We start from the raw sequence: 26,615 nt of genomic DNA, 5'->3' as shown, positions 1-26,615 counted from the left end.
ATTTATTTCTTAGCAGACACCCTTATCCAGGGCGACTTACAATCGTAAGCAAATACATTTCAAGTATCACAGTACAAGTAATACAATTAAGAGCAAGATAAATACAATGACTTTGGTTCAAGCAAGTACAAGTGTGACAAAATACAATTCAGTAATACAGCAGATAACAGTGTCAGTGATAGTTACATCAGGATATGATTAACTACAAAATACTACAGATTAAACACTTGGCAGATTACAGTACTCTGAAGTACAGGATTAAATGCAGTAAAATAGGGGGCAGATAAGAGCAAGTAAAGCGCATTTAAGGAAGGGTGATGTGTCCCAGGGGAAAAACAGAGGAGTTCTGCAGGTGCTGTCTGAAGAGGTGAGTCTTGAGGATGCGCCGGAAGGTGGTCAGGGACTGGGCAGTCCTGACATCTGTAGGAAGGTCATTCCACCACTGCAGGGCGAGGGTGGAGAAGGACCGGGCTCTGGTGGCAGGGGAGCGTAGAGGAGGTAGAGCCAGTCTTCTAGTGCAGGCGGAGCGGAGAGGTCGAGTGGGGGTGTAGGGAGAGATGAGGGTCTGGAGGTAGCTGGGTGCAGTCTGGTCAATGCATCTGTAGGCTAGTACAAGAGTTTTGAACTGGATGCGAGCTGTGATCGGGAGCCAGTGGAGTAGTGGAGTTGCGTGGGAGAAGCGAGGCAGAGAGAACACCAGGCGGGCAGCGGAGTTCTGGATGAGCTGGAGCGGACGGGTGGCGGACGCAGGGAGGCCAGCCAGGAGGGAGTTGCAGTAGTCTAGGCGGGAGAGTACCAAGGCCTGGACCAGGAGCTGGGTAGCGTAGTTGGTGAGGAAGGGTCGGATTCTTCGGATGTTGCTCAGGAAGAATCGGCAAGTGCGTGCCAGAGTGGAGATGTGCTGAGAATAAGAGAGGCAGGGGTCCAGGGTGACTCCGAGGTTCTTAGCAGAGGAAGAGGGAGAGAGTGTGGTAAATTCCAGAGGAACAGAGATAGAGAGATCAGAGGAGGGGGAGGAGGAGGGAAAGAAAAGGAGGTCAGATTTAGAGAGGTTGAGTTTGAGGTGATGTGAGTGCATCCAGGAGGAAATAACAGACAGACAGGTAGAGATACGGGAGGAGATGGTGGAGTCAGAGGTGGGGAAGGAGAGGAAAATTTGAGCATCATCAGCATAGAAATGGTATGAGAAACCATAGGATGCGATGAGGGGGGCCAGGGAGCGGGTGTAGAGAGAGAACAGGAGAGGACCCAAGACTGACCCTTGGGGGACTCCTGTTGAGAGAGGGCGAGGTGTGGAGGTTGCTCCACGCCAGGTTACCTGGTAAGTGCAGTTGGAGAGGTAGGAGGAGAACCAGGCCAGAGCAGTGCCAGATTCCCAGGTCAGCGAGAGATGATAGTAGAATAGAGTGATCAACAGTGTCAAAGGCAGCAGAGACGTCGAGGAGAATTAGGACAGAAGAGAGAGAGGCAGCTCGGGCAGACTTTAGTGAGTTGGTGACAGACAGGAGGGCAGTTTCAGTGGAGTGAGCAGAGCTGAAGCCAGATTGGAGAGGGTCGAGCAGAGAGTGGTTGGACAGGAAAGCAGAGAGCTGGCGGTGTACAGTCCGCTTGAGGGTTTTGGAGAGGAAGGGTAGGAGGGAGACAGGACGGTAGCTCTGGAGGGAGGTGGGGTCGAAGGTAGGTTTTTTGAGGAGGGGAGTGATGGAGATTTTTTTGAAGGCAGAGGGAAAGAGACCAGAAAGGAGAGAGGTGTTGAGAAGGGAGGAGTTGAAGGGAAGTAGAGCAGAAGCAGCAGCTTGAAAGAGGTGAGTGGGGAGGGGGTCCAGGGCACACGTGGTGGGTTTGTGGCCCTGGAGCAGGGAGGAGAGGTCAGAGTCTGAGAAGGGAGAGAAGGTGGAGAAGGAGGGTGAGTTAGTAGGGGATGCAGTGGGTGTAGGGGTTGGAGTGGGAGGGGGTGCGGGGGAGGGAGAGGTGTTAAAGAGTTTGCGGATATCTGAGATTTTAGAAGAGAAGAAGGAGGCAAAGTCATCAGGGGAGATAGAGGAAGGAGGAGGAGGGGGGAGGGTTTAGGAGGGAGGAGAAGGTAGAGAATAGTTTACGTGGGTTGTTAGTGGAGGCTTGGATTACAGATTGGAAATAAGTACATTTAGCAGAGGAGAAGGAGAAGAGGAGAGTGTGGTAAAGGTCTAGGGCAGCAGGGAGTTTGGTTCTCTTCCATTTCTTTTCAGCAGATCGCAGTGTGATTCTTGCTGAGTGGAGCGCAGAGGAGAGCCAGGGTTGGGGAGGGGAGGGGCGAGCAGGTCGGGAGGTGAGGGGACAGAGGGAGTCGAGGGAGGAGAAGAGGGTGGAGGTAGCAGAGTCTACGGAGAGTTGTGAAAAGGAGTTGATAGAAGGGAGGTGAGAGAGAGCAGTGGAGGCAAGGACAGAGGGGGAGATAGAGCAGAGGTTACGGCGAGAGGCGACAGTGGGGGTAGGAGGAGCAGGGAGAGAGGGGAGAGACAGAGAAAAAGAGATGAAATAGTGAGCAGAGAGGTCCAGGGGGGTGACAGAGAGAGTGGAGGGGCAGCAGGCCCTGGAGAAGGTGAGGTCCAGTTGACGGCCAGCTTTGCAGTTTTCCATATTTTGTTGTTTATTTGATTACATGATATTAAATAAAATATCTAAACTTTTTGCAATAGCTGTATTGTAAATGTCATGATATAATTTTTGAAAAGTTAATTAAAAGTTCACCAAAACTCTCAGATACTAAAGACCAAAATAATGGTATGATTCAGTTTTTAAATATCGTCAAATGATCCTGAAGAGGCGACAAGGTTTTAATTTCACATGGATTGACCCAAATGTAATTTGTCTGTATGTGTAGCAAACCTCTGATATGTTCCGTTCAACTCATGTATTCTTGACTTGAGTGCAGCTTCTTGTTACTTATCCTGTGTGCTTGGAGTTAAGAGCTACAGTCTGAAAGTAGTGGTCTGGGAGTTAAGTGTTTATCCCTCTGATTTAATTGCAATCCTGTTTTAAACTGTATTGCTTACAGTACCTTCACCTGGCTTGTTTCCCTTGGTATCCATCTGCTTACTTTCACACTTATCAGTGAGGAATTTATCAGGGAGATTATATATATATATATATATATATATATATATATATATATATATATACAGTACTGTGCAAAAGTTTTAGGCAGGTGTGAAAAAATGCTGTAAAGTAAGAATGCTTTCAAAAATAGACATGTTAATAGTTTATATTTATCAATTAACAAAATGCAAAGTGAGTGAACAGAAGAAAAATCTACATCAAATCAATATTTGGTGTGACCACCCTTTGCCTTCAAAACAGCATCAATTCTTCTAGGTACACTTGCACACAGTTTTTGAAGGAACTCGGCAGGTAGGTTGGCCCAAACATCTTGGAGAACTAACCACAGTTCTTCTTTGGATATAGGCAGCCTCAGTTGCTTCTCTCTCTTCATGTAATCCCAGACAGACTCGATGATGTTGAGATCAGGGCTCTGTGGGGGCCATACCATCACTTCCAGGACTCGTTGTTCTTCTTTACGCTGAAGATAGTTCTTAATGACTTTCGCTGTATGTTTGGGGTCGTTGTCATGCTGCAGAATAAATTTGGGGCCAATCAGATGCCTCCCTGATGGTATTGCATGATGGATAAGTATCTGCCTGTACTCAGCATTGAGGAGACCATTAATTCTGACCAAATCCCCAACTCCATTTGCAGAAATGCAGCCCCAAACTTGCAAGGAACCTCCACCATGCTTCACTGTTGCCGGCAGACACTCATTCGTGTACCGCTCTCCAGCCCTTCAGCGAACAAACTGCCTTCTGCTACAGCCAAATATTTCAAATTTTGACTCATCAGTCCAGAGCACCTGCTGCCATTTTTCTGCACCCCAGTTCCTGTGTTTTCGTGCATAGTTGAGTCGCTTGGCCTTGTTTCCACGTCGGAGGTATGGCTTTTTGGCTGCAAGTCTTCCATGAAGGCCACTTTTTTTTTTTTTATTTCTTAGCAGACGCCCTTATCCAGGGCGACTTACAATTGTTACAAGATATCACATTATTTTTACATACAATTACCCATTTATACAGTTGGGTTTTTTTTTTTACTGGAGCAATTTAGGTAAAGTACCTTGCTCAAGGGTACAGCAGCAGTGTCCCCTACCAGGGATTGAACCCACAACCCTCCAGTCAAGAGTCCAGAGCCCTAACCACTACGCCACACTGCTGCCAGACCAGACCAGACTTCTCCGGACAGTAGATGGGTGTACCAGGGTCCCACTGTTTTCTGCCAATTCTGAGCTGATGGCACTGCTGGACATCTTCCGATTGCGAAGGGAAGTAAGCATGATGTGTCTTTCATCTGCTGCAGTAAGTTTCCTTGGCCGACCACTGCGTCTACGGTCCTCAGCGTTGCCCGTTTCTTTGTGCTTCTTCAAAAGAGCTTGGACAGCACATCTGGAAACCCCTGTCTGCCTTGAAATTTCTGCCTGGGAGAGACCTTGCTGATGCAGTATAACTACCTTGTGTCTTGTTGCTGTGCTCAGTCTTGCCATGGTGTATGACTTTTGACAGTAAACTGTCTTCAGGAACCTCACCTTGTCAGCTGAGTTTGGCTGTTCCTCACCCAGTTTTATTCCTCCTACACAGCTGTTTCTGTTTCAGTTAATGATTGTGTTTCAACCTACATATTGAATTGATGATCATTAGCACCTGTTTGGTGTAATTGTTTAATCATACACCTGACTATATGCCTACAAAATCCCTGACTTTGTGCAAGTGTACCTAGAAGAATTGATGCTGTTTTGAAGGCAAAGGGTGGTCACACCAAATATGGATTTGATTTAGATTTTTCTTCTGTTCACTCACTTTGCATTTAGTTAATTGATAAATATGATCTATTAACATGTCTATTTTTGAAAGCATTCTTACTTTACAGCATTTTTTCACACCTGCCTAAAACTTTTGCACAGTACTGTATATATAAAGGTATGTTTGTCTCTGAATGTTCAGCTTTCCGGACTAGTAACCGATTCACAAATCTCTGGGGTCCCTGTGTCACTCCTGTGAACTTTGCCCTTTGCTAGTGTAAGCAGACACAGAGATGCAATAGTCTTCTGGCTGTCAATTCATTTTGATCTGGTTTGAATTTGAGCTCCAGTAAGAAAAAATACTTTTCATAATGTATTGTATTACAGAAACACTAAATATCCCATAGCTTTTATTGTAATAATTTTATCAGGGCTGTTGTTGCTATAATTCAATAGTGTTGTGAATAGACCTTATTTTGCTGTTCCAACACTTCATTATTATTATTATTATTATTATTATTATTATTAAGTCACAAGAAAACGTATGAAATTTGTAACTTCAGTAAAGAAATATAGCCTTATTCGTAAAGAACACTCAAAATTACAAACACCTTAAAATGTAATTCTGCAAGTTAAATAAATAAATTGGAATAATATAAAGTGACGTAGTATAAATTAGGTCATGTGTGTTGGACTGTGATCCATTACTTAATGTGGTTTACTAAATGCAATGAAGTGAGATATTATCTCAAATACAATTTATACTCACTGTGAGACTGTGCCTTAATTGGGCAAGAGACATGGCTAATAACCACATTTTCTCTCGAAGGCAATGAGTAAAATCCTCCATAAAATGTCAAGCTGACCGTTTTTTGGCGCTGTTTTCTGTGCTTCTCCTTTCATCAGCATTTCCTTTTTGCTGAAATCCCCCAAAACATTCACATATGCTAGACTTTTGAACTTCCTGCATGTCTAGGTTTGCAAATTGCAGATAATTAAACAGATTCACCTTTTCTGTACATGTAGAGTATGTACTGTTCCAAAAATCAAAATTCTGAATAACAGTTGACAAGGTTGTGGTTTTCTAGTTTTCAAAAGTGATTTCAGACACCTTGTTTTGTCAGTTTCTTTTAACACAGTACTGGCGTTTCCACGTCAGACCGGTGTACAGTATTTTATAGACAGCAGTCAGTTTTTGTTAAAGCGATCATACACAAATTATAACAGTCCTGTAGTTAAAAACAAAAAATGTCAATCTTTCTGATTATGATATTAGCTCGTAAATTTAAAATACATACTGTATGTAGAACGAAAATGTCAAAATGAAAGAACGTGGCTGAAGAAGGAAAGCTGAAAGCTTTTGAGCAAGTGAAAAGTGGAGCTTAGCAAGTGGATGTTGCTTGTGATTTGAAAGTTGGCGAGTCAACTGTGAGAGGATGGATAAATGAGGCTGTGTGGTCCGATGGTTAAAGAAAAGGGCCTTGTAACCAGGAGTCCCTGGTTCAAATCGCAACTCAGCCACTGACTCATTGTGTGACCCTGAGCAAATCACTTAACCTCCTTGTGCTCCGTCTTTCGGGTGAGACATAGTTGTAAGTGACTCTGCAGCTGATGCATAGTTCACACACCCTAGTCTCTGTAAGTCACCTTGGATAAAGGCGTCTGCTAAATAAACAAATAATAATAAAAGATGAAGAGAAGCTCAGAGCACTCATTCATAAAGTTGACAGTAAAGAAAGCTTATTAAGAAAACGAACACGAATGGAAGAGAATGATAACATTGATGAAGCACTATACACCTGGTTTGTACAACAATGCGCACAGGGGAGACGTCTTTCAGGCCCAATCCTACAAGCAAAAGCACAAGACTTGGCAAATGACTAAAGGGACCGGAGTTTGAATTTAAGGCTAGCAGGGTTGGTTTTGGTGCTGGAAAAAGAGACACTGCATCCGTGAAGGGACTCTAAAAGGGGAGCAACAATCTACAGATGAGCAAGCGGCTGTTAATTATTCAGCAGAACTGAAGGAGATCATACAATCTGGTGGATATAAAGAACAACAGATCTATAATGCAGATAAAGGTGATGTTTATTGGAAATTGCTGCCCTGCAGACACAGTGTTTGAGGGAAGATCTGCAAAAAGGCTACAAGTAACAGAAAGATCGTGTCACAGTGTTGTTTACAGCTAATAAAACTCGGAAGCACATTCTGTTCCCTTGGCTTCACAAATTCAGTCTGTTTTTTTGGTTTTAAACTTTCATAACACACTTGCAAACCTAGTTAGAAATCTTTAAAGATTGCTAATGCTTCATGTATATTGTCCAGAAAAGCCTTCTGAGCCTTTTCCATGTACAGTAGCTAAAACCTGCCAAAACTACCAGCGAGTGAAATGGCATGCACTTGTGGTAGAGTACACAAGTCGAAACGTTTGCCTGCCTGGCTTTGTTTCTTATAGTTTTACCTTAGAAATCTGATTGACCTCTTTGAAGTAATGAATGAGATCTAGGGGGGAATAGTACCTCAACAGCCTTGTGGTTGAACAGTGAACTTGTACTTTAAATTATTGACCTCAGGATGGGGGTGGGTGTGATTGCTATGTAGTAGGTGTGATCCTGGAATAATTTAACAATCCTGTGACACGTTACCGAAAAGAGGAGGGGAGTTAAATACAGCCCATGCACCTCTCTGTCTTCGAGATGCCATCTTCAGCTTCAGTACCTGAAAGGGATTATAACCAATGCAAAAGCATTTTCTTTCACCTCAGTTGAACAACATTTTTTACCACGTAATCCTTTTTGTAAGACTATTTTAACTTTGATTCAAGTTCTATTAACCCATTTACACTTGCCACTAAGCGGCTTAGCTCTAGGACGTTTTTTTTTTTGTAGTGTAAATGCAGCCATCCTAATTCCACGGTTTTGGTGTGTTTTTTTCTTTGCTGTGAATGTGTCTGTCCCTGAGTAAGCTCACGCAGAGGCACGTTGTGAGCAACACCCTCAGTGCCTGTCTTACTCAGCCATCTCCTGGGAACAGGATGCATAAACACACTGAGCTGAAGCCATGGACATGACAGACTGGAGTGATCAGAGACGGTGCTTGCTAATATTTTTTTTTAATCGCTTAGCTTTATCTTGGTAATAAAAATCTTGGCACAAAAAGTACACTTGTCTGATATGACATGAAAACGAAGAACCAACGCAATACTAGATTCCAGTTAATATGATATGCATTTGTTTCATACTGTACTACTCTCCTATGGTTACTTGAAAGTTGCCCTGCATACTTCAATAACAATGGCAGACTTGATACAAATAAATCATTAATTACAAAATAATACACCCATCTATGATTTCCGGTGTTTTACCTCCAATACTGTTAGCACATATCATTCATATCCAAACACACACATTCTCACTGTAGGACTACTCACACTGATTCCCACTTGTAATTTTAACAAATAAATAGTTAGTTTAGGTTTTAATGATCCTATTGCTTCCATAAAGGTCTATAAACATAAAGAATATATTCACATTTTATCACTGCTTTGTGCACAATTGTTATTTACTGACTACACATTTTAAATAAAAAAAGAAAAAATGATTGTTGCTGATTGTTGTTCATTTTCTTCAGTGAAATACTGTTTATTTCTTAAATTAAAACTGCTGTGCAGTGTTAAATATTTAGTTTTTGATATATATAAATGTTGTTATCTGAGGTGGTTAAACTACCGGTAATATAAACCCGACTTTAAAGCTTAGACTCAAGTGAGGTCGGAGTTTTAAGTGTTAACGCATTAAATGTTAGCCCCTTTTAATCTGAACGATCCAGCGCTATTATCACCATTTAATTCAGTCCCTTCTGGTGATTCTAATTTCTGGATTCCACTGTGCTTTAATCACACCATTCTATTATCCATGTAAATAAGATTTACAAATAGACTGGCCTTGAAATCCATTCAAATTCTAGTGCAAGTTTTCTGAGATGTTCTATTATTGATGTTTCAGCCATGGCAACAAGGAAGTGTTTTCCTGTCATGGAATTAAACTGGCAGTGGACTGGTTTTTGGACCGTGGCCATAAAGACATCACAGTGTTTGTGCCCGCCTGGAGAAAAGAACAGTCGAGACCAGATGCCCTTATAACAGGTACTCTTTCATTAACTGTTCATGTCCATAGTAGACAGCCTTAACATATGTTCACCATGTACAACTGTTTGTAAGAATATGATGTTGACACCCCATGAAAAAGTCTAAGGGCCCAATTTTGACAAATGCTAAAAAATGGAAGTCAATGTGATGTGCAAACTCAAGAACATCCTGCACAGAGCAGAGGCTGGCCACTGGCGAGATTATGTTAGTGCTGGTAAATTAATCGAAAGTGGGAGACAGCAAGGATTAGCAAATCAAGAAAAACTAACTTCCCTTTTTAATGTGGAATACTTATTACTGCATATGCGTTTTCTGTTATTTTTCGATAATAATAAAATAAGCATGGGTGGCTTATATTGGGTACAGTGCAGAAACTGCATCTACAATATGGAACATAATAAACCCTAACTCTCAAATCCGACACGAATTGGATATGTGCTTATAATTTCACACAGGTATGGCCTATGAGTTTTATATCATTTTAAAAAACTGTTTTTGTTTGATTGAAAGCGGTCATTTGCAAAGCAGCACTAAGTTTATCAAGCCGGGTCGTCACACACAGTCTCTCGTATGTATGTACATACAGTACACGGCTACTAGCCTGCAGATACAGGGAGGGGACATATCCAAAGTTGTATTGCAGACTTGCCTGTGAAAATGTAGGATAAAACACCAGATAATTGTCATTTTTTGTGTTAATGCAGTTAGATTTTAATGTCTGATTTGTCAGAATGTCTGCACATAATAAACCTCTCTTTAAAATTGCTCAGGTGAAAATGATAATGAGACCACTCCCCAATTTTACCTGACACTTTGCGATAGCGCAGGTGTAAAACATCTGGGCAAAACATGGCACCAAAATCCCTCCACAGGGCCAAGTTTGATTGCACTTGTTGGCACCTGATTATGGGCGCTAACGACCTATGCCTTGCGTTACTGCCTGCCCTGTAATCAGGGTTGACTCCGAAGCAGTCATGTGTAGATGTGTAAAATTTACTTTTTTTCTTGTTTTTTAAATAGACCAAGAAATCTTGCGGAAACTGGAAAGGGAGAAGATCTTGGTGTTCACCCCCTCCCGACGTGTGCAGGGGAGGAGGGTGGTCTGTTATGATGACCGGTTCATAGTCAAACTCGCCTACGAGTCGGACGGCATCATTGTATCCAATGACAACTACAGGGATCTGGCCAATGAGAAGCCTGAATGGAAGAAGTTTATTGATGAACGATTGCTGATGTATTCCTTTGTCAATGACAAGTGAGTTTCCATCTTTTCAATGTATATTTTTTTTTAATGGGTAGAAAAAGGAAATACTATAAGCCTTACATCTAATTTCGTCCGACAGGATGATCTTGTATTAACCTGAAGCGTCATATTTGCATGGACACCTCACTATTTACAGGATGAAAAGTGAATACAGACGCACATTGCGATTTCCTGAGTTTACAAATTAATGAAATCCTTTTTTGTTTCATAGTAAACACGGCCCTTCTTTGATGACTACCCATCATATGGTTATTTATTTCTTGCAGCTAGTTAAAATTTGTTAAAATGCAAAATAAATAAATAAATAAATAAAATAAAATGCAACAAGTTTCATTTGGGATTATTTCGGGTTTTTGGCTAATGAAGATGGCCACCCTATCGACAATGGAAAGCCAAAATGCCGAAGATGTTTAAAAGAAATTCTGGCAAAATTAGGCAATATGTCAAATTTGTTTAAACATTTGTCTGATCGACATCCGGACCTGTTTGCAGAAGTTAAACGGCAGGTTTGTAACATTATTAAATATTGGTCTTTATTTAAATATACTAACAAAGGATTATTACCAGTGATTTTAGTGTTTTTTTTTTTAATTATTATATATTTTTTTAAATATAATGCTTGTTAGATGATACAACTCATATATATTGTAGTGGTTGCGGGTTCTGGGAATAACACGTAATTTCGGGAGGCAAACTGTATTTCTGCCCAGACTTTTGAACAGGCTCAGACAACAACAGAGCAACATAAACAGCATGGCTTGGCTTCAATACACTATTGGGCTTACGCAACAGACACACCTCAGCCCTTCTCTCACACAGCAACCACACACAGACTCACGGTCCCCATTTTTATTCCTCCCCAGGTGGGAAAGCACAACCTGATCAAACACACACAACACAGCAATTCCCACACATACTCTCTCTCACACAGAGCCAACACAGCACAAGGTAATAGTCCCCCCAGTACAACAACAACAACAACAACAACAACAACAACACCGCCACCACCACCAGAACAATTCCTATGTACAACAACTAACCCCTGGCATGTTACAAATGTTTTGTTTGCTTAGAATTTACAGTTATAACCTATAGTTGGACATTACAATTTAGTAATGTCCAATTATTTTTAGGCTCAGCCTACCGCTACCACTCCCGCGCTGACTCGGGAGGGGCGAAGACAAACACACTCTGCCCTCCAAAGCATGTGTGCCGTCAGCCTCCCGCTTCTTATACACTGCAGACTCACCATGCAGCCACTCAGAGCTACAGCATTGGAGGACAACGCAGCCCTGGGCAGTTTACAGGCAACCCCGCAGGCGCCCAGCCAGACCACAGAGGTCGCTGGTGCGCGACGAGCCAAGGACACCCTAGCCCTCCCTCCCTCAGGCAGCGCTCGGCCAATTGAGCCCCGCCCCCTGGGAGCTCCTGTCCTCGGTCGGCAAAGGAATAGCCTGGACTTGAACTGGTGACGTCCAGACTATGGAGCGCATCCTGCACTCCCCTCGGTGTAATCCAGACTATAGGGTGCATCCTGCACTCCACGCAGTGACATCCAGACTATAGGGAGCATCCTGCACTCCATGCGGTGCGCCTTTACTGGATGCACCACACGGGAGCCCGTTGTGCATGTGTAGTTCAGACACTATTTGGTACGTGCAAACTTTGTACTAATGCAGCAGCTTACAGTAGTAATTCTAGCCCATAAAATTCTGAGTATTAGATTTTATTACCATCACAGAAAACTGAGCTTAGTTTATCATCTTTACTTTTTAAAACAGAAGTCAGTCATCTAAAACTGCATCTTCCACGCAAAAGCAGGGAAACCTTCCAGCTGCATTTGACAGACAGCAGAAGTATGATTCCAGGTCACAGGAAGCACAAATCTTACACAAAGCAGTGGCTGAGTTTATCTGCATGGGTCAGGTGCCTGTGCACACCGTTGAAAAGAATGGATTCAGAAACCTACTGGCCAAACTCAACTGCAAGTATGAGCTTCCAATACTTTATGATGAAACAAAGGAAGGAAGCAGTATGTGCACAGTTATTGGGAATACCTTTTTACTCATGCACTACTGACCTCTGGACAAGCAGAGCCACAGGTGCCTATATGTCAATAACTGTCCAGTTCATTTGAGAGAGCTGGGAAATTATTATTATTATTATTTATTTCTTAGCAGACGCCCTTATCCAGGGCGACTTACAATCGTAAGCAAATACATTTCAAGTGTTACAGTACAAGTAATAATACAATAAGAGCAATATAAATACAATGACTTTTGTTCAAGCAAGTACAAGTGTGACAAAATACAATTCAATAATACAGCAGATAACAGTGACAGTGATAGTTACATCAGGATATGATTAACTACAAAATACTACAGATTAAACACTTGGCAGATTACAGTACTCTGAAGTACAGGATTAAATGCAGTAAAATAGGGGGCAGATAAGAGCAAATAAAGCGCATTTAAGGAAGGGTGATAGTGTCCCAGGGGAAAAACAGAGGAGTTCTGCAGGTGCTGTCTGAAGAGGTGAGTCTTAAGGAGGCGCCGGAATGTGGTCAGGGACTGGGCGGTCCTGACATCTGTAGGAAGGTCATTCCACCACTATGGAGCGAGGGTGGAGGAGGAGCGGGCTCTGGAGGCAGGGGAGCGTAGAGGAGGTAGAGCTAGTCTTCTAGTGCAGGCGGAGCGGAGAGGTCGAGTGGGGGTGTAGGGAGAGATGAGGGTCTGGAGGTAGCTGGGTGCAGTCTGGTCAGGCATCTGTAGGCTAGTACAAGAGTCTTGAACTGGATGCGAGCGGTGATCAGGAGCCAGTGGAGTGAGCGGAGTAGTGGAGTTGCGTGGGAGAAGCGAGGCAGAGAGAACACCAGGCGGGCAGCGGAGTTCTGGATGAGCTGGAGCGGACGGGTGGCGGACGCAGGGAGGCCAGCCAGGAGGGAGTTGCAGTAGTCTAGGTGGGAGAGTACCAAGGCCTGGACCAGGAGCTGGGTGGCGTAGTTGGTGAGGAAGGGTCGGATTCTTCGGATGTTGCTCAGGAAGAATCGGCAAGTGCGTGCCAGAGTGGAGATGTGCTGGGAATAAGAGAGGCAGGGGTCCAGGGTGACTCCGAGGTTCTTAGCAGAGGAAGAGGGAGGGAGTGTGGTAGATTCCAGAGGAACAGAGATAGAGAGATCAGAGGAGGGGGAGGAGGAGGGAAAGAAAAGGAGGTCAGATTTAGAGAGGTTGAGTTTGAGGTGATGCGAGTGCATCCAGGAGGAAATAGCAGACAGACAGGTAGAGATACGGGAGGAGATGGTGGAGTCAGAGGTGGGGAAGGAGAGGAAAATCTGAGCATCATCAGCATAGAAATGGTATGAGAAACCATAGGATGCGATGAGGGGGCCCAGGGAGCAGGTGTAGAGAGAGAACAGGAGAGGACCCAAGACTGACCCTTGGGGGACTCCTGTTGAGAGAGGACGAGGTGTGGAGGTTGCTCCACGCCAGGTTACCTGGTAAGTGCGGTTGGAGAGGTAGGAGGAGAACCAGGCCAGAGCAGTGCCAGAGATCCCCAGGTCAGCGAGAGATGATAGTAGAATAGAGTGATCAACAGTGTCAAAGGCAGCAGAGAGGTCGAGGAGAATTAGGACAGAGGAGAGAGAGGCAGCTCGGGCACACTTAAGTGAGTTGGTGACAGACAGGAGGGCGGTTTCAGTGGAGTGAGCAGAGCTGAAGCCAGATTGGAGAGGGAAATGCAAACCTGGTGCATAGGTTGTGCTGGGATAAACGCATATCATACTGCTGAGGACCTGAAGGATGCTCTTAAAAACATTTTATGCATCTAACTCTTGGATTCGATGCTTTGGACATAATTTAGATCTGGCAATCAACAAAGCAATTCACATTGATAGAGAGTCCACAACTTTATCAAGACTGTGCAAAATAGTCACAGCATTCACAAGGTCTTCCAAGATCACTAGGCAGTTGGTGAAAAAACAAACAGTCCCAGGTCTACCACTGCACAAACGAGCATGACGAGCCTACATGCTGGAGTTCAATTTATGATGTGGCGCAGCATTTCTCAGAACAGCAACAAGTTGTCTGTAGTGTTCTTGCAGATGACAGAAAGAAGTGGCATCTTATGCCCAAGGACACTGACATTAGTATTCTGGAAACCATGAAGGATGCTCTTGGTCCACTAAGTGACTTCACTGATGCATTAAGTGGTGAGAAACATTCCACTGTTTCTTCTATTCTTCCTTTAACATGCAAGATTTTCTCATATCTAACGCTCTTGATACAGACAGCAACCTGGCCATTGAAATTAAGGAAAAAATAACTAATGATTTACAACTGAGGTATGAGGACTGGAAGGACTTACAAAACATTCTCAATCTTGCAACTTATCTTGACCCACGTTTTAAGGATACTTTTTTGTCAAATCAAGAAGAGGATAACTCAAAGAAGAGCTTTTGCAGCAGGTTGAAAATCACACGAGTGACTCAAATCAACCTATGGAGACAGACAAGCCTGATGAAAATAGAGATGATCCAGAGAACAAGAGAAAAAAACTTGACTTGCAAAGGCTGCTATCCACCATCGCAGAAAAAAAGGTGAGACAACTGCATTAGCACATTAGCAGGCACAGCTACAACACTCTCTACAGGAGGAAGCCTGGAAAGCAAGTTTGTACTCCATGGCTGAATGGAAGACATAGATGCTGAAGAAGATCCTCTAGCTTGGTGGAAGAAAAATTCAGGAAATTTACCCTTGGTTTCTGAGTTTGCCAGAAAATACCTGTGCATTACAGCTTCTAGTTGTGCTTCCAAACGTGTGATACTGGGGGTGTTGCTCACAATGTGCCTCTGCGTTAGCTGACTTAGGGATAGATGCGTTCAGAGTTGATAAAAAAACAGACCAAAGCCATCACAAAGCCACTCTCTGGAGCAGGCCACTTTTGAGACAGTTGCTTTACCGAAAAACAACAAAAAACTATCAATCAGTTAATATTTATTTTATATAGCGCCTTTCATAGTGGACCACCATCACAAAGCACTTTACAAAAAAGCAATGCATAATACATTAAGTACAGTTAAAAAGAAAAAAAGCTTAATACATTAAATACAAGGCTAGGATGTGAAAATTCTAAAACATTGTGGATGCATATGTTGTATAAGATTATATCTTATACAACAAGAGTATAAGATACAGTTGAAAAAAAAAAAGTTAGAAGTAGCAAAGACACAACAGCTAATAACAGATATCAGGCTTAAAGAGCATGGAAAGATAGAGAGAACAAGTGGGTCTTGAGAGTTGATTTAAAGCGAGCACTAAAGCTGGGAGAGAGTTCCTGAGAGTCGGAACCATGAAGCTAAACAAGCGTTCTCCAAGTGTGGTGCACTTTTAATCCTGAACTTTACAGGCAGCCAGTGCAGCTGGGCAAGACTGGGGGTGATGTGTTCACGTTTCGTACATCTGGTAAGGATCCTGGTGGCGGCATTCTGAACTAACTGCAGTCGGTTGATGGCGCGTGCCGGAAGACCACCATAGAGAGAGGTGCAGTAGTCGAGTCGAGAGGAGACAAATGCATGACAGAGTATCTCCGCATCCGGGAGAGAAAGGTAGGGACGGACTTTGGAGATGTTTTGAAGCTGGTAGGAGGAAGATTTGACCACGGAGGAGATGTGGGCATCAAAACAGAGGTTGCTGTCAAGAAGTATACCAAGGCTTTGTACAGTGGGGGAAGGCAGCAGCAGACAGTTTCCAAGGTTCAGGATAGCTATATTGAGATTCTTAAGTTGAGTTTTAGATCCTACTAGAAGTTCAGATTTGCTAGTGTTCAGCTGAAGAAAATTGGCAGACACAGGCCTCGATGTCTTGAATGCAAGCTGAGAGCCGGACCATGGCAGAGGGAATCCAGGGTCGAGTTTCAAGTAGAGCTGGGTGTCATCAGCATAGGAGTGAAACATGAGGCTATGTTGGCAGATGATTGACCCACGGGAAGCATGTAGATGTTGAAGAGAAGAGGCCCAAGAACAGATCCTTGAGGGACACCACAAGTGACTGGGCTTGCGACACTACTGCATCCAGCATAGAAAACATCCAGATAGGGAAGAGGACATCCAGGAGTATCCCAGCATACTTTTGAAGGTGGTCAAGAAGAATGCTATGATATATGGTATCAAAAGCAGCAGTTAGGTCAAGGAGGACAAGCACAGAGGGAGCAGCAGCATCAGCATTAAGCAGGAGATCATTTACAATCTGGAGCAGAGCCGTTTCAGTACTGTGATGCGGCCGGAAGCCAGACTGCAGAGATTCAAGCAGATTGTTATCCTAAGCGTTTATGAGATATGAGACATAGAGAGATGAACACAAAACAATGTACATGTATGAGGTTTGTTTTCCTGTGCATTCATGTTGGAGGTGCCTTAAAAAAAAAGATAAAACACGATTGCATCTTGTGATGCTTTATAGGGGAACTTTTTAAAAGGCACTGATGGAGATTGTTGCAGAGCTGTCTGATAAATACTTAAGAACTTGCCTTATGTTTTTTTTTTTTATAACCTGTCAGCAGGGCTATTAGTGCCAGGAAATTTCACACCACCTTGATCTTCCTTCCTTTAAAGTTGTTAATTTTTAAAGCAAGGGAACTTAACATAAGCATCAATGTGATTACCTTTGAATAGGATAGTAGCCCATGATGGGTTAACTTGATATCCCTGCTGTTGTCTGCAGTATTGTTTTAACCAGGTTCCTGTTTCTTGATCTTCAGGTTCATGCCACCTGATGATCCACTGGGTCGCCACGGCCCAAGCTTGGATAACTTTCTGAGAAAAAGACCCATTGTACCAGAACACAAAAAACAACCTTGCCCATATGGTAAGTTTGTGTCTGGCTTTTAATTATTTTATTTCACATGAGAAAACAGGTGCCTTTTTTTTTTTTTTTTTTTAATTTTATTTATTTATTTAGAGGGTGGAGGGGGTACAGTTGCCTGTCAACCTGGCATACATGAGATCCACTGTTCTCAGCACAACCTAAACCAAATGAATCACTGCAGTTGGTCTCAACTGTTATTTTGTTTTGTGATAGTTACACACACACACACACACACACACACACACACAGTAGTAATGATGCAAGTAAAGCATTATTTTGCCCAAACTTGTACTGTACTATACTGTAACTAGTATTTCCACATAATTCATGGAACCAGGATTGTAGCAGCATGAATAGACCTATTGGAGGATTGGATGCACAGGGCTAAGGGAATTTACTTTGATGTTTCTTAAATTGAATAGATGTTTTAATTACCTTTTATTTTTTATGTAACAGGAAAAAAGTGCACTTACGGGCATAAGTGTAAATTTTATCACCCAGAGAGAGGTACTCAGCCCCAGCGCTCTGTAGCGGATGAGCTTCGTGCCATAGCTAAAAACACAGCGGTCAAAGGAGTGAACGAAGGTGGGCTGGTCAAGAGTCACAGCATGCCGTCAAGCTCCAAATCCAACAGCTGCTCTGACATCAAGCGCACAGCACCAAAGAGACAGTCAGACCCCAGTATCAGGACTCCAGCTTACCACGAGCTGGAAGAGAAGCTGAGCGTCAAAATCAAAGCTGAGACACGCTCTGTTCCCTCGCCAGTTACCAAAAGCAGTTCCCCTCATCCTCATTCTCAGAAACCTCAGCCCTCTGCCCCAACAAGCAACGCCCTTCATCCCTCTCAAAGAGCACCTATGATTGTGACCAAAAACCACGGGACGCCCATGGCATACAACGAGCAGTACCCCAAATGCGACTCCCCAGTTGACATGAACTATTACTCCATGACTAATGCATACTCCAACCTGAGCATCTCGGGGCCCAGGAGCCCAGATAGGCGTTTTTCTGTCGACACAGATTACCGGATCAGCTCCGTCGCCTCGGACTGCAGCAGCGAAGGCAGCATGAGCTGTAGCAGCAGTGACTCTTACATTGGATACAACGAACGCTCTTACATGAGCTCCCCAGACCCGCTGCTAGAGGAGAACCTCAAGTGTCACCACCACCACCCCCCTCCTCCTCCTCCTCCTCCTCCTCCTCACAATTGCCTTCATTCACAGCCTTTTGGTCACAACTATCATGATGCCTTAGCCCGGGTTCAAAGTTTTGGTCATGACGAGCCCAAATCTCATTTTAAGCCATCCATTCCCTACCTCCCCTCTCACCTGCAGCACCCGGTGGTGGGGGCCCGCTCTAGTTGCCCAACCGACTACCCTGGACCTCAGAATCACCAGCACTCCCAGACCAGGGACTTGGTTTCGACTCGGATTGACAGCCATTCTGACTCGCGACTTTACCACAACTCCTCACTGCGGCAAAGGAAGCCCCATCCTGGCCAGGAGCACTTTGGGAGTTGGGACGGCCTGAGTTATGGGATGGATGCTTATGGCTACCACCAAGGCTACTCTTTACCCAGTAAACCCACGCAGCCTTGTTACGAGCAGTTCACATTCCAAAGCTTGCCCGAGAACCGGGATCAGTCCTGGAGGATGCCCTGGGGACGCAGCATGCCCCAGCAGGAGCCGCCAAAGCCTTCAAGGTATCAGGATCTCCGGGAGAAGGTCTTTCTAAACCTTTGCAATATCTTCCCACCCGACGTGGTTCAGATGGTAATGAATAGGAGTCCTCACATGACGGATGCTCAGCAGCTGGCTGCTGCCATTCTGGCAGAAAAGTCCCAACAAGGTTACTGAAAGGGGACGTGTCTGGTACAACGTGATCCTCATTTTATTTCTTCAGCACTAACGCTGAGGGAGGTTTGCTACAATAGCATTTTGTATTTTTATTTTTAACTCTGCAATGTGGTTATGTTACAAGCAGCAACATACTTTGAAACCTGTATAAATCATTATTTTGGGATTGCCCCCCCTTCTATCAGAAATACCACACATTTCTGTTGAATATAAAATGCAGCGGTTTGGATTTTTAAAATCAAAATTTAAATCAAACAGCTCAATAAATTGCTTGCTACCTACACCAACATGGCCATTCAGTATTTGAAGCACAATTATCTTCTGAAATGTAGAGAAAAAAAAATCACCCAGCAATGGACTCCTTCCTTAATTAGCCATATTATACAGGCTTCACTTAAAACTTAGAGGGTTTTTATTGTACTTTTCTGGTGTCTAAAACAAAGCAAATGAAATGCATTTATTTTTCCTTTTTTTAACACAAAATTAGCAAAAATGTAACTTGGTTTGTTGAGGAGGTATTGTTCTTTTATGGCACTTTTCACTATTGTTTGTTATATTGTATAAGAAGTGTTTTGGTAACTGTTGGCAATAAGTCTAGGAAACTCAACCTGTTTGTTTCAGGGTAAAGGCGAGAAGATTAAATAAGAGATTGGTATTATTCATTGTGTTTTTGACTGGGTGTTAGAGGGCTATTTTAAAGAGATGCTGCATTGATGCACGTCTGTATTCCATGAATCCTAAAGTCATCCCAGTAAGCAGGGTTTTATCAGGTAGCTGCAATAATATACTGTACTTCTTATTTATTTAGAAGGTTTTTATAAGACCTGTTTCTGCTTGTGCAGTCCTAATCATGCTCTCAGTATCCCAGCTAAAGTGAGAACACATTCCTCTGTTTTCCCAAAGGGTAGAGTTTCCTTTACGTGATTGTGTGCTTATTCTCTATTCACTTTTTGTGGTATAACAGTGTTGTGCACGTTATGAGATTTTATTTTTTAACTTGAGCAGACACCATTACAATCACAAAAGGATGTTTCACGAGGATATGCAAAGTAGCTGTTGATAATGCACTGTAGTGTACAAATAATGCTATTTTATTTACTGAAATGAATAACTTATTTTTTATTTAATATTTTTTCCTGTAAGTTAATGCATGTTAGTTATAAAGTTAGTTACAGAGCTGTTTTGTTAGTAGGAGGTGTGAATCTTTCCACAAATTTAGTAGTAGAACAGCCAAAATGTCTGTGTACCTTAGTTTTAGTAAGGGATGTTTCTGGCATGTTATTAATGGGTTTTTGCTAGCTGCTATTGCAGCTGATTCTTTTCTATAGCAAGCCTGACTTGCACATGATTTCAATTCATGGTTTTGCTAGATCAGTGATAACCAAAATAATTGTCTGCAGGTCAGTGTCTACAAAAGGACTGTACAGAATTTTAATCACTCTAGCCTTCTAAACCTTTCATCGTTTGGGATATTACACTATAGCCATCTTTTAAAGGGACATTCCCACTTTAAAGGTGGGGTAGGAACTAAACTAACATTTGCTGGACAACTACATTGAGCTTCTTTCACGTTTCTTGTTCACGTTTAATTAATTCTTCAGTTAACACATTTTATAAAAACAGCTAATCTCTTGGCATGCTGGTTTAGTTTGTTGACTCTCCATCTGAGATGGGTCTTTGCCAGCTCCATTTATGGAGATGACAAGATGCATCCAGGATATCCAGCAACAGGTATGTCTGGTTTACATTAACGCAGACACACAGACCAGCATTAATAGCATATTCTATTCTAGAGTGGTGTTTGAAGCACTTTTGTGATTATCTAAATCTACTACCTTTCTTTTTTTATTTGGAAATGTCCCACACACCAAAACATACCTGAAAAGGTGGAAAATGTCCCTTTTCACCAAGCTCACTGTACAGTTTTCCGTAACCTTTGATAGCCAGAAAACGCCTTTCCTTGTTGATACAAATTGTATCTTTTAAATTAATGACAGATTTTTTTTTATATGTACAGTAGTTAGACACACATGTAACTGTTATTAAAGATATTTTGGGCAACATTTTATCGTTTATTTTCAGTTAAATGGTCAGAGTTTTCAGTTATACAACAAGAAAAAGAGGGGAGGGGGGGGTATATAGTACATTAGTCAAGAAATGTTGGGACTGTGAACTGTCATGATATCAAGTAGCATTTGTACAATACACTGACTGTGCAGAGAGGTGCTGTAACCACAGTATCCTTCACTATTTTGACTGCTGTGTATATTCTTGAAATTCAAAACTACATTTTAGAATGTCTGTATTGTTTCGGTTGGTTTTTGGGCAACCTGACACGCATGAAATCTCAAGGAAATGTAAAATGCTGCCTGAAGTAATGTCCAAGCACCTTCTAACGAAGATAACCTTCTTTCTACTTGTGTGGCACTGTGTGTCAACACACGTAGGCTTTGGGTATACAGTAAATGCTTCTACCTGGCATTGTGCTTATTGACACATCCAATAATCTGAACCATGTTCAGCAAACTAGAATTCAGGTTTTTTTATGATTTATTTTATTGTTATTATTAAATGTTTTGGACATATTCCGCTTGCAGCATGACTTTACAGTAAGGTTTACTCAGATTTTCTGTTTAGTAATTAACTGCTCCCTGAGGTTGTTTTATTGTTGTTAATTAGAGTCCTTTTGTGTTCTTAAGTTTATGGAACACAGTAAGACTACATTGAATTGAAGTACCATAAACGTTTTCAATTTTGTAGTTTGTTTGATTCTCATTTTAAATTATGAAAAGTGTTGAATGAAATGACAATTTGTACAGATTTGTTTGGCCTTTAATGAGTGTGCAAAAATAGCAGCTTGCAGCTGGGCTTTAGAAATCTGCAGGTCTGCAATCCCTTCCACACGGTGTTCAATCATATCATCTTTCTTTCCACAGATTTTGTTAACAGGGGAATAGAATAGTGAACAGGGGGAAACAATCTAAGCCATATATTACCATAGTTAATACAAATATAACACTTTTATAAAATCGGTAGGCAAACATTTACACAAAATGTCTTTTCCAATGTCATCATCAGTTTATAATACAAAAATATTTGTGAAAAAAATGTTTTATACCTATTCCAAATGTGTGAATTAAAATCCCCCATAATAATAAAAAAAATAATCAACATTGATTTTATAATGTTTTTTGGAAAATTCATTCATATCCATTAAAATCTCGACTGGTCCGCTATCTGTTTTTATGCGCCATGCCACATCCCATCAGTGAAGGTATATCCCCAATACTGTATCTCTCATACAATCATCTAGCCAGCTGAGATATTATTATTATTATTATTATTATTATTTATTTGTTAGCAGGCACCCTTATCCAGGGCTACTTACAATTGTTACAAGATTTCACATTATACAGATATCACATTATTTTTACATACAATTACCCATTCATACAGTTGGGTTTTTACTGGAGCAATCTAGGTAAAGTACCTTGCTCAAGGGTACAGTAGCAGTGTCCCCACCTGAGATTGAAATCACGACCCTCTGGTCAAGAGTCCAGAGCCCTAACCACTACTCCACACTGCTGCCCTTCAAACATCTCTTATGGTGGCATTCAGCTTGTACCAATTTAACAGGTGGAGGTTTATGAATTCAAAAGCGACTGGCTTAGATGGAGAAACACATACACACACACACAGCTACACATGGACGTTTTAGGGTGAATCTGGATGATCAGAACCAAAACAAAAACTGTGTTTGTGTTGATTATACATACATTATATACATTATATATACACACACTACTGGTCAAAAGTTTTAGAACACCTCAATTTTTCCAGTTTTTATTGAAATTTATGCAGTTTAATGTCTCAATGTACTGGAGATAAAAAAGAAATCATGGAATCGTTTTGTTTAACAAAATTTAATCTAAATTTTTGACTCCTCAAAGTAGCCACCTTTTGCAGATATAACAGCCGAACACACTCGTGGCATTCTTTCTACAATGGAAATCAAATATTGTTTGGAAAGTTTTTCCCAACACTGTTGCAGAAGTTCCCACAAATGTGTTGCACTTGTAGGTTGCTTTGCTTTCACCCTCTGTCCAGTTCATCCCAAACCAGCTTGATGGGGTTTAAGTCTGGAGACTGTGCTGGCAATTCCATGATTTGAAGCCTACCGTCTTGTTCTTTTCTTCTAAGGTAGTTCTGACATAGCCTGGAGGTATGTTTTGGGTCATTATCTTGCTGTAGGATGAACCCCTGACCAACTAGGCGTATGCCAGAGGGTATTGTATGGCGCTGCAAAATGCTGTGGTAGCAGTTTTGGTTCAGGGTGCCACTCACTCTGTGCAAGTCGCCGACTCTGGATCCAGCAAAAGAGCCCCAGACCATCACGCTTCCTCCTCCATGTTTGACAGTTGGTGTCACACACCGAGGAACCATCCTTTCGCCTACTCGACGGTGTACAAAAACCCTGCGTGATGAACCGAAGATTTCAAATTTTGATTCATCGGTCCATAAGACCTTCTTCCAGTCTTCAGTAGTCCACTGGCAGTGCTTCATGGCCCAGGCAAGCCTCTTTTTCTTATTTTGCCATCTTAGCAATGGCTTTCTTACTGCCACTCGACCTGTCAAACCTGCAGCTCGAAGTCTTCTCTTCACAGTTGAAACTGAGACTTGCTTACTTCGACCAGTGTTAAGCTGTGCTTGAAGCTGTTGTCCTGTGAGCCGCCTATCACGCAAGCTGTTGACTCTCAGAAACTTGTCTTCTGATTCTGTTGTGGCTTTGGGTCTGCCAGACCTCTTCCTGTCAGAGTTTCCTACAGTTTCCAAGCGCCTTTTGATGGTGTCACAGCTGTAAAATGCAAAATGCAATTGATTTCTTATCTGAGAGTGCAGATTATTTGGGATAGTAGCCTACTTCATGAAAATAGCCACCTTATATAGCCAACTTAATAGTTAAAGACTATTTCTATTTTTAAACTGTCCTCATTTGAGAATGTAAAGATCTCAGCTTCATTAGGACTTCAGTTCATACTAATTCATTTAGATACATTAAGTGACAAACTAGTGTTAGCGTTTGGCTTTTCATATCTGCTGCTATTTAGGCACATTTGACAACAAACTTTACACACAAACACACTGCTTTGTCAAGATGTAGTCTCCCAATGTAGGTAAATGTACATGCATTCATGAAAGAGCATGTTGAAATAGCAGTGCTTCCTATAAAATGGCAGTATAACACATTGCTTGAGCTGTAACAAAGTTCCTATCTACATTTTGTAACAGGAGCATTCTTGAAAAGACTCCTTTTTGATAAAGGAGGCTACATTATTAAATAACATTTTCAATCAGCAAATTATATTTTAGTTTAAAATAGAATTTCATTGTGGGACACTGCAGCTTTAAAACTACATTGTAGACACATTTATGGTCAGTGTTTCTTTTTGTGCAACAACAATACATTATGTGTTTTAAAGAAAAACAAATGTTTGTGATAAATGGAAATGAATAGGTTCTTTGTCAGGTAGCCTTTAAAGGCATTTTGTTATAGGATACAAACTAAAGGGTCAAAATGAATTTAATTCAAAATGAATTTAGATCAAAACATTTGAGATTTATGATCCATTATGGATTGAATGCTTTTAAAAAAAAAATGTCAATGTAGAGATGTATTCATATTTGATAACGCAATCTACTACAGTAGCACTGTTGTGCAATTTTTACAAAGTCTGAATCCACATGGTCTTGTACATGTTAAACAAAATAACTCCATTGCTATTCATAACCTTACCAGCTCATTTGAAATCCTACTGCTGCCCAAAAGTAGTTAGAGAATGATACACCACCACCTCAACAAAAAATACACAACATGCCACGTTTACAGGAGGCTGTGTGGTCCAGTGGTTAAAGAAAAGGGCTTGTAACCAGGAGGTCTACAGTTCAAATCCCACCTCAGCCACTGACTCATTGTGTGACCCTGAGCAAGTCAATTAACCTCCTTGTGCTCTGTCTTTCAGGTGAGATGTAATTGTAAGTGATTCTGCAGCTGATGCATAGTTCACACACCCTAGTCTCTGTAAGTCGCCTTGGATAAAGGCATCTGCTAAATCAACGTGTAGGTGTGATGCACAAAGTGCAGTATTACAAGCACATAGTGAGCTATTGGGTTGTTTCTACTTATTATGTATCATATACAACATACATGGGTTCAATTGTATCAGCTTGTAATTATAGTTTTACGATGCTCTTTGCTAGTACTGCAGTGATTTTCCTGTGTGGTACTTTTATAACTACTAATGAAATCTACTTATGTGAAAGAAATACTATGCTTCTAGGTTCACCTGAATAATGGACTAATAAAATTGAGTAGCATTACATGGAAGTCATTTTGCATCTGTGCACTGTGTGAATTGCTGTGATACAAAGCCTATTGAGTAGATATTTCCACAAATCTGGTGCTTATTTAGTGATTGACAGATTTGACAGACTAGTATTTAGGTCTGCTGTGGTTTTTATATCATTAAAATATACCCTGATGTGTGTTTCATTCAAACCCTGTGCATAGACCGATCCATTCAAATTCTTTTTTTTTTTTTTTTTTTTTGCTATGCATCTTTTAAAAAGATTTCTATTGAAATATGTACAGTATAATTACTGTGCATAGCATTTGTGTCAAGTGAGCAATACAAATGGGGTAATGCAATGCTTTCTAGATTACAATCTAATCCATTTTACTGGTGGGTGGGCATGAAAGTAGCAATGACTAGAAGCCAAATGGTGTCACCACTTACAGCTGCAAAACTGCCACTTCTAAACAGCTATTAGTAACAATAATAACATAACTGAATCCTTTATTCCTAAAATAATTTTAATTTAAGAAGCTGGTCTCTTGCTTCCTTTCATGCCCAGTCCTGTAGGTAATATCAGACTCAGACACCAAGCCTCACTGGTAGATTGCATCACAGAACGTGGTCTGCAAAGGTAATGGAGGAGACCTTTTTTGTCCTCAAGTGAAAGTAAAAACATTTTCAGTCTCTCAAGATCTATTAATTGCTTGCACTGCTCTTGCATTTAGCTCAGATGAGTCATACTTGTAAGATTGTAATTCATTATATGGACATTTAGGAAGGAAATTGTCTGGGAAATTCCAGATACCCAAACGGCTCAGGTTTACCAAATGAACACATCCTGTCCATTTCCAGAAATGTTTGGGCCCTTTTTTTGTTTTCCTTTACTGTGTATTACTCAATGTTACTCTACAGTAAAGGCAACATTTTAGGGAGGAATAAAAATCAAGCAATTAGTTTCTTGTTTTATAAATACTATTCCCGCTTTTATTTTTTAAAATACTGTTTGAAAGACTTTGTTTTAGTTATGCTTTTATCAAAGAAAAGCATCTTAAAAGTATCTTAAGACTGTGTGTTTAAATCATAATATTTACAAAAGCAACATGTAAATTGTGTGCTTACAGGTAAAGACCTATGCATTTTAAATGGTGTGATTATTTACTGCTGTGGTATGGCTGTTGCATTTAAAATAAAAAAATAAAAATGATGTTTGTCGTTTTTTGTGTGTGAAAAACAATTTCTGGTGAGTTTGAACATGTCTGTCCTTTCAAAATAAATGTTACATGATTTGCATTGTATTTATTAAATGCTGATTA

At 41.5% G+C, this 26,615-nt stretch overlaps 1 protein-coding gene across 5 annotated transcripts in view; it reads left to right on the top strand.

Moving 5' to 3' along the window:
- LOC117406847 (probable ribonuclease ZC3H12C) overlaps positions 1 to 26,517 on the top strand; it is a 78,069-nt gene extending 51,552 nt beyond the window's left edge. For all 5 annotated transcript variants that reach the window (XM_059028780.1, XM_059028781.1, XM_059028782.1 and 2 more), the window contains 4 exons: positions 8,827 to 8,966; positions 9,990 to 10,224; positions 16,987 to 17,093; positions 17,550 to 26,517. In XM_059028780.1, coding sequence (XP_058884763.1) covers positions 8,827 to 8,966; positions 9,990 to 10,224; positions 16,987 to 17,093; positions 17,550 to 18,949 — 1,882 coding nt within the window. In that variant the 3' untranslated portion in view covers positions 18,950 to 26,517. The remainder of the gene's footprint in view (positions 1 to 8,826; positions 8,967 to 9,989; positions 10,225 to 16,986; positions 17,094 to 17,549) is intronic.
- The last annotated feature ends 98 nt before the right edge of the window (positions 26,518 to 26,615 follow it).

The sequence above is a fragment of the Acipenser ruthenus genome, chromosome 8, assembly GCF_902713425.1.
Source record: "Acipenser ruthenus chromosome 8, fAciRut3.2 maternal haplotype, whole genome shotgun sequence".
Lineage (NCBI taxonomy): Eukaryota > Metazoa > Chordata > Actinopteri > Acipenseriformes > Acipenseridae > Acipenser > Acipenser ruthenus.
Note: the sequence above shows the minus strand (reverse complement) of the source record. Positions and strands in the feature narration are given on the sequence as shown.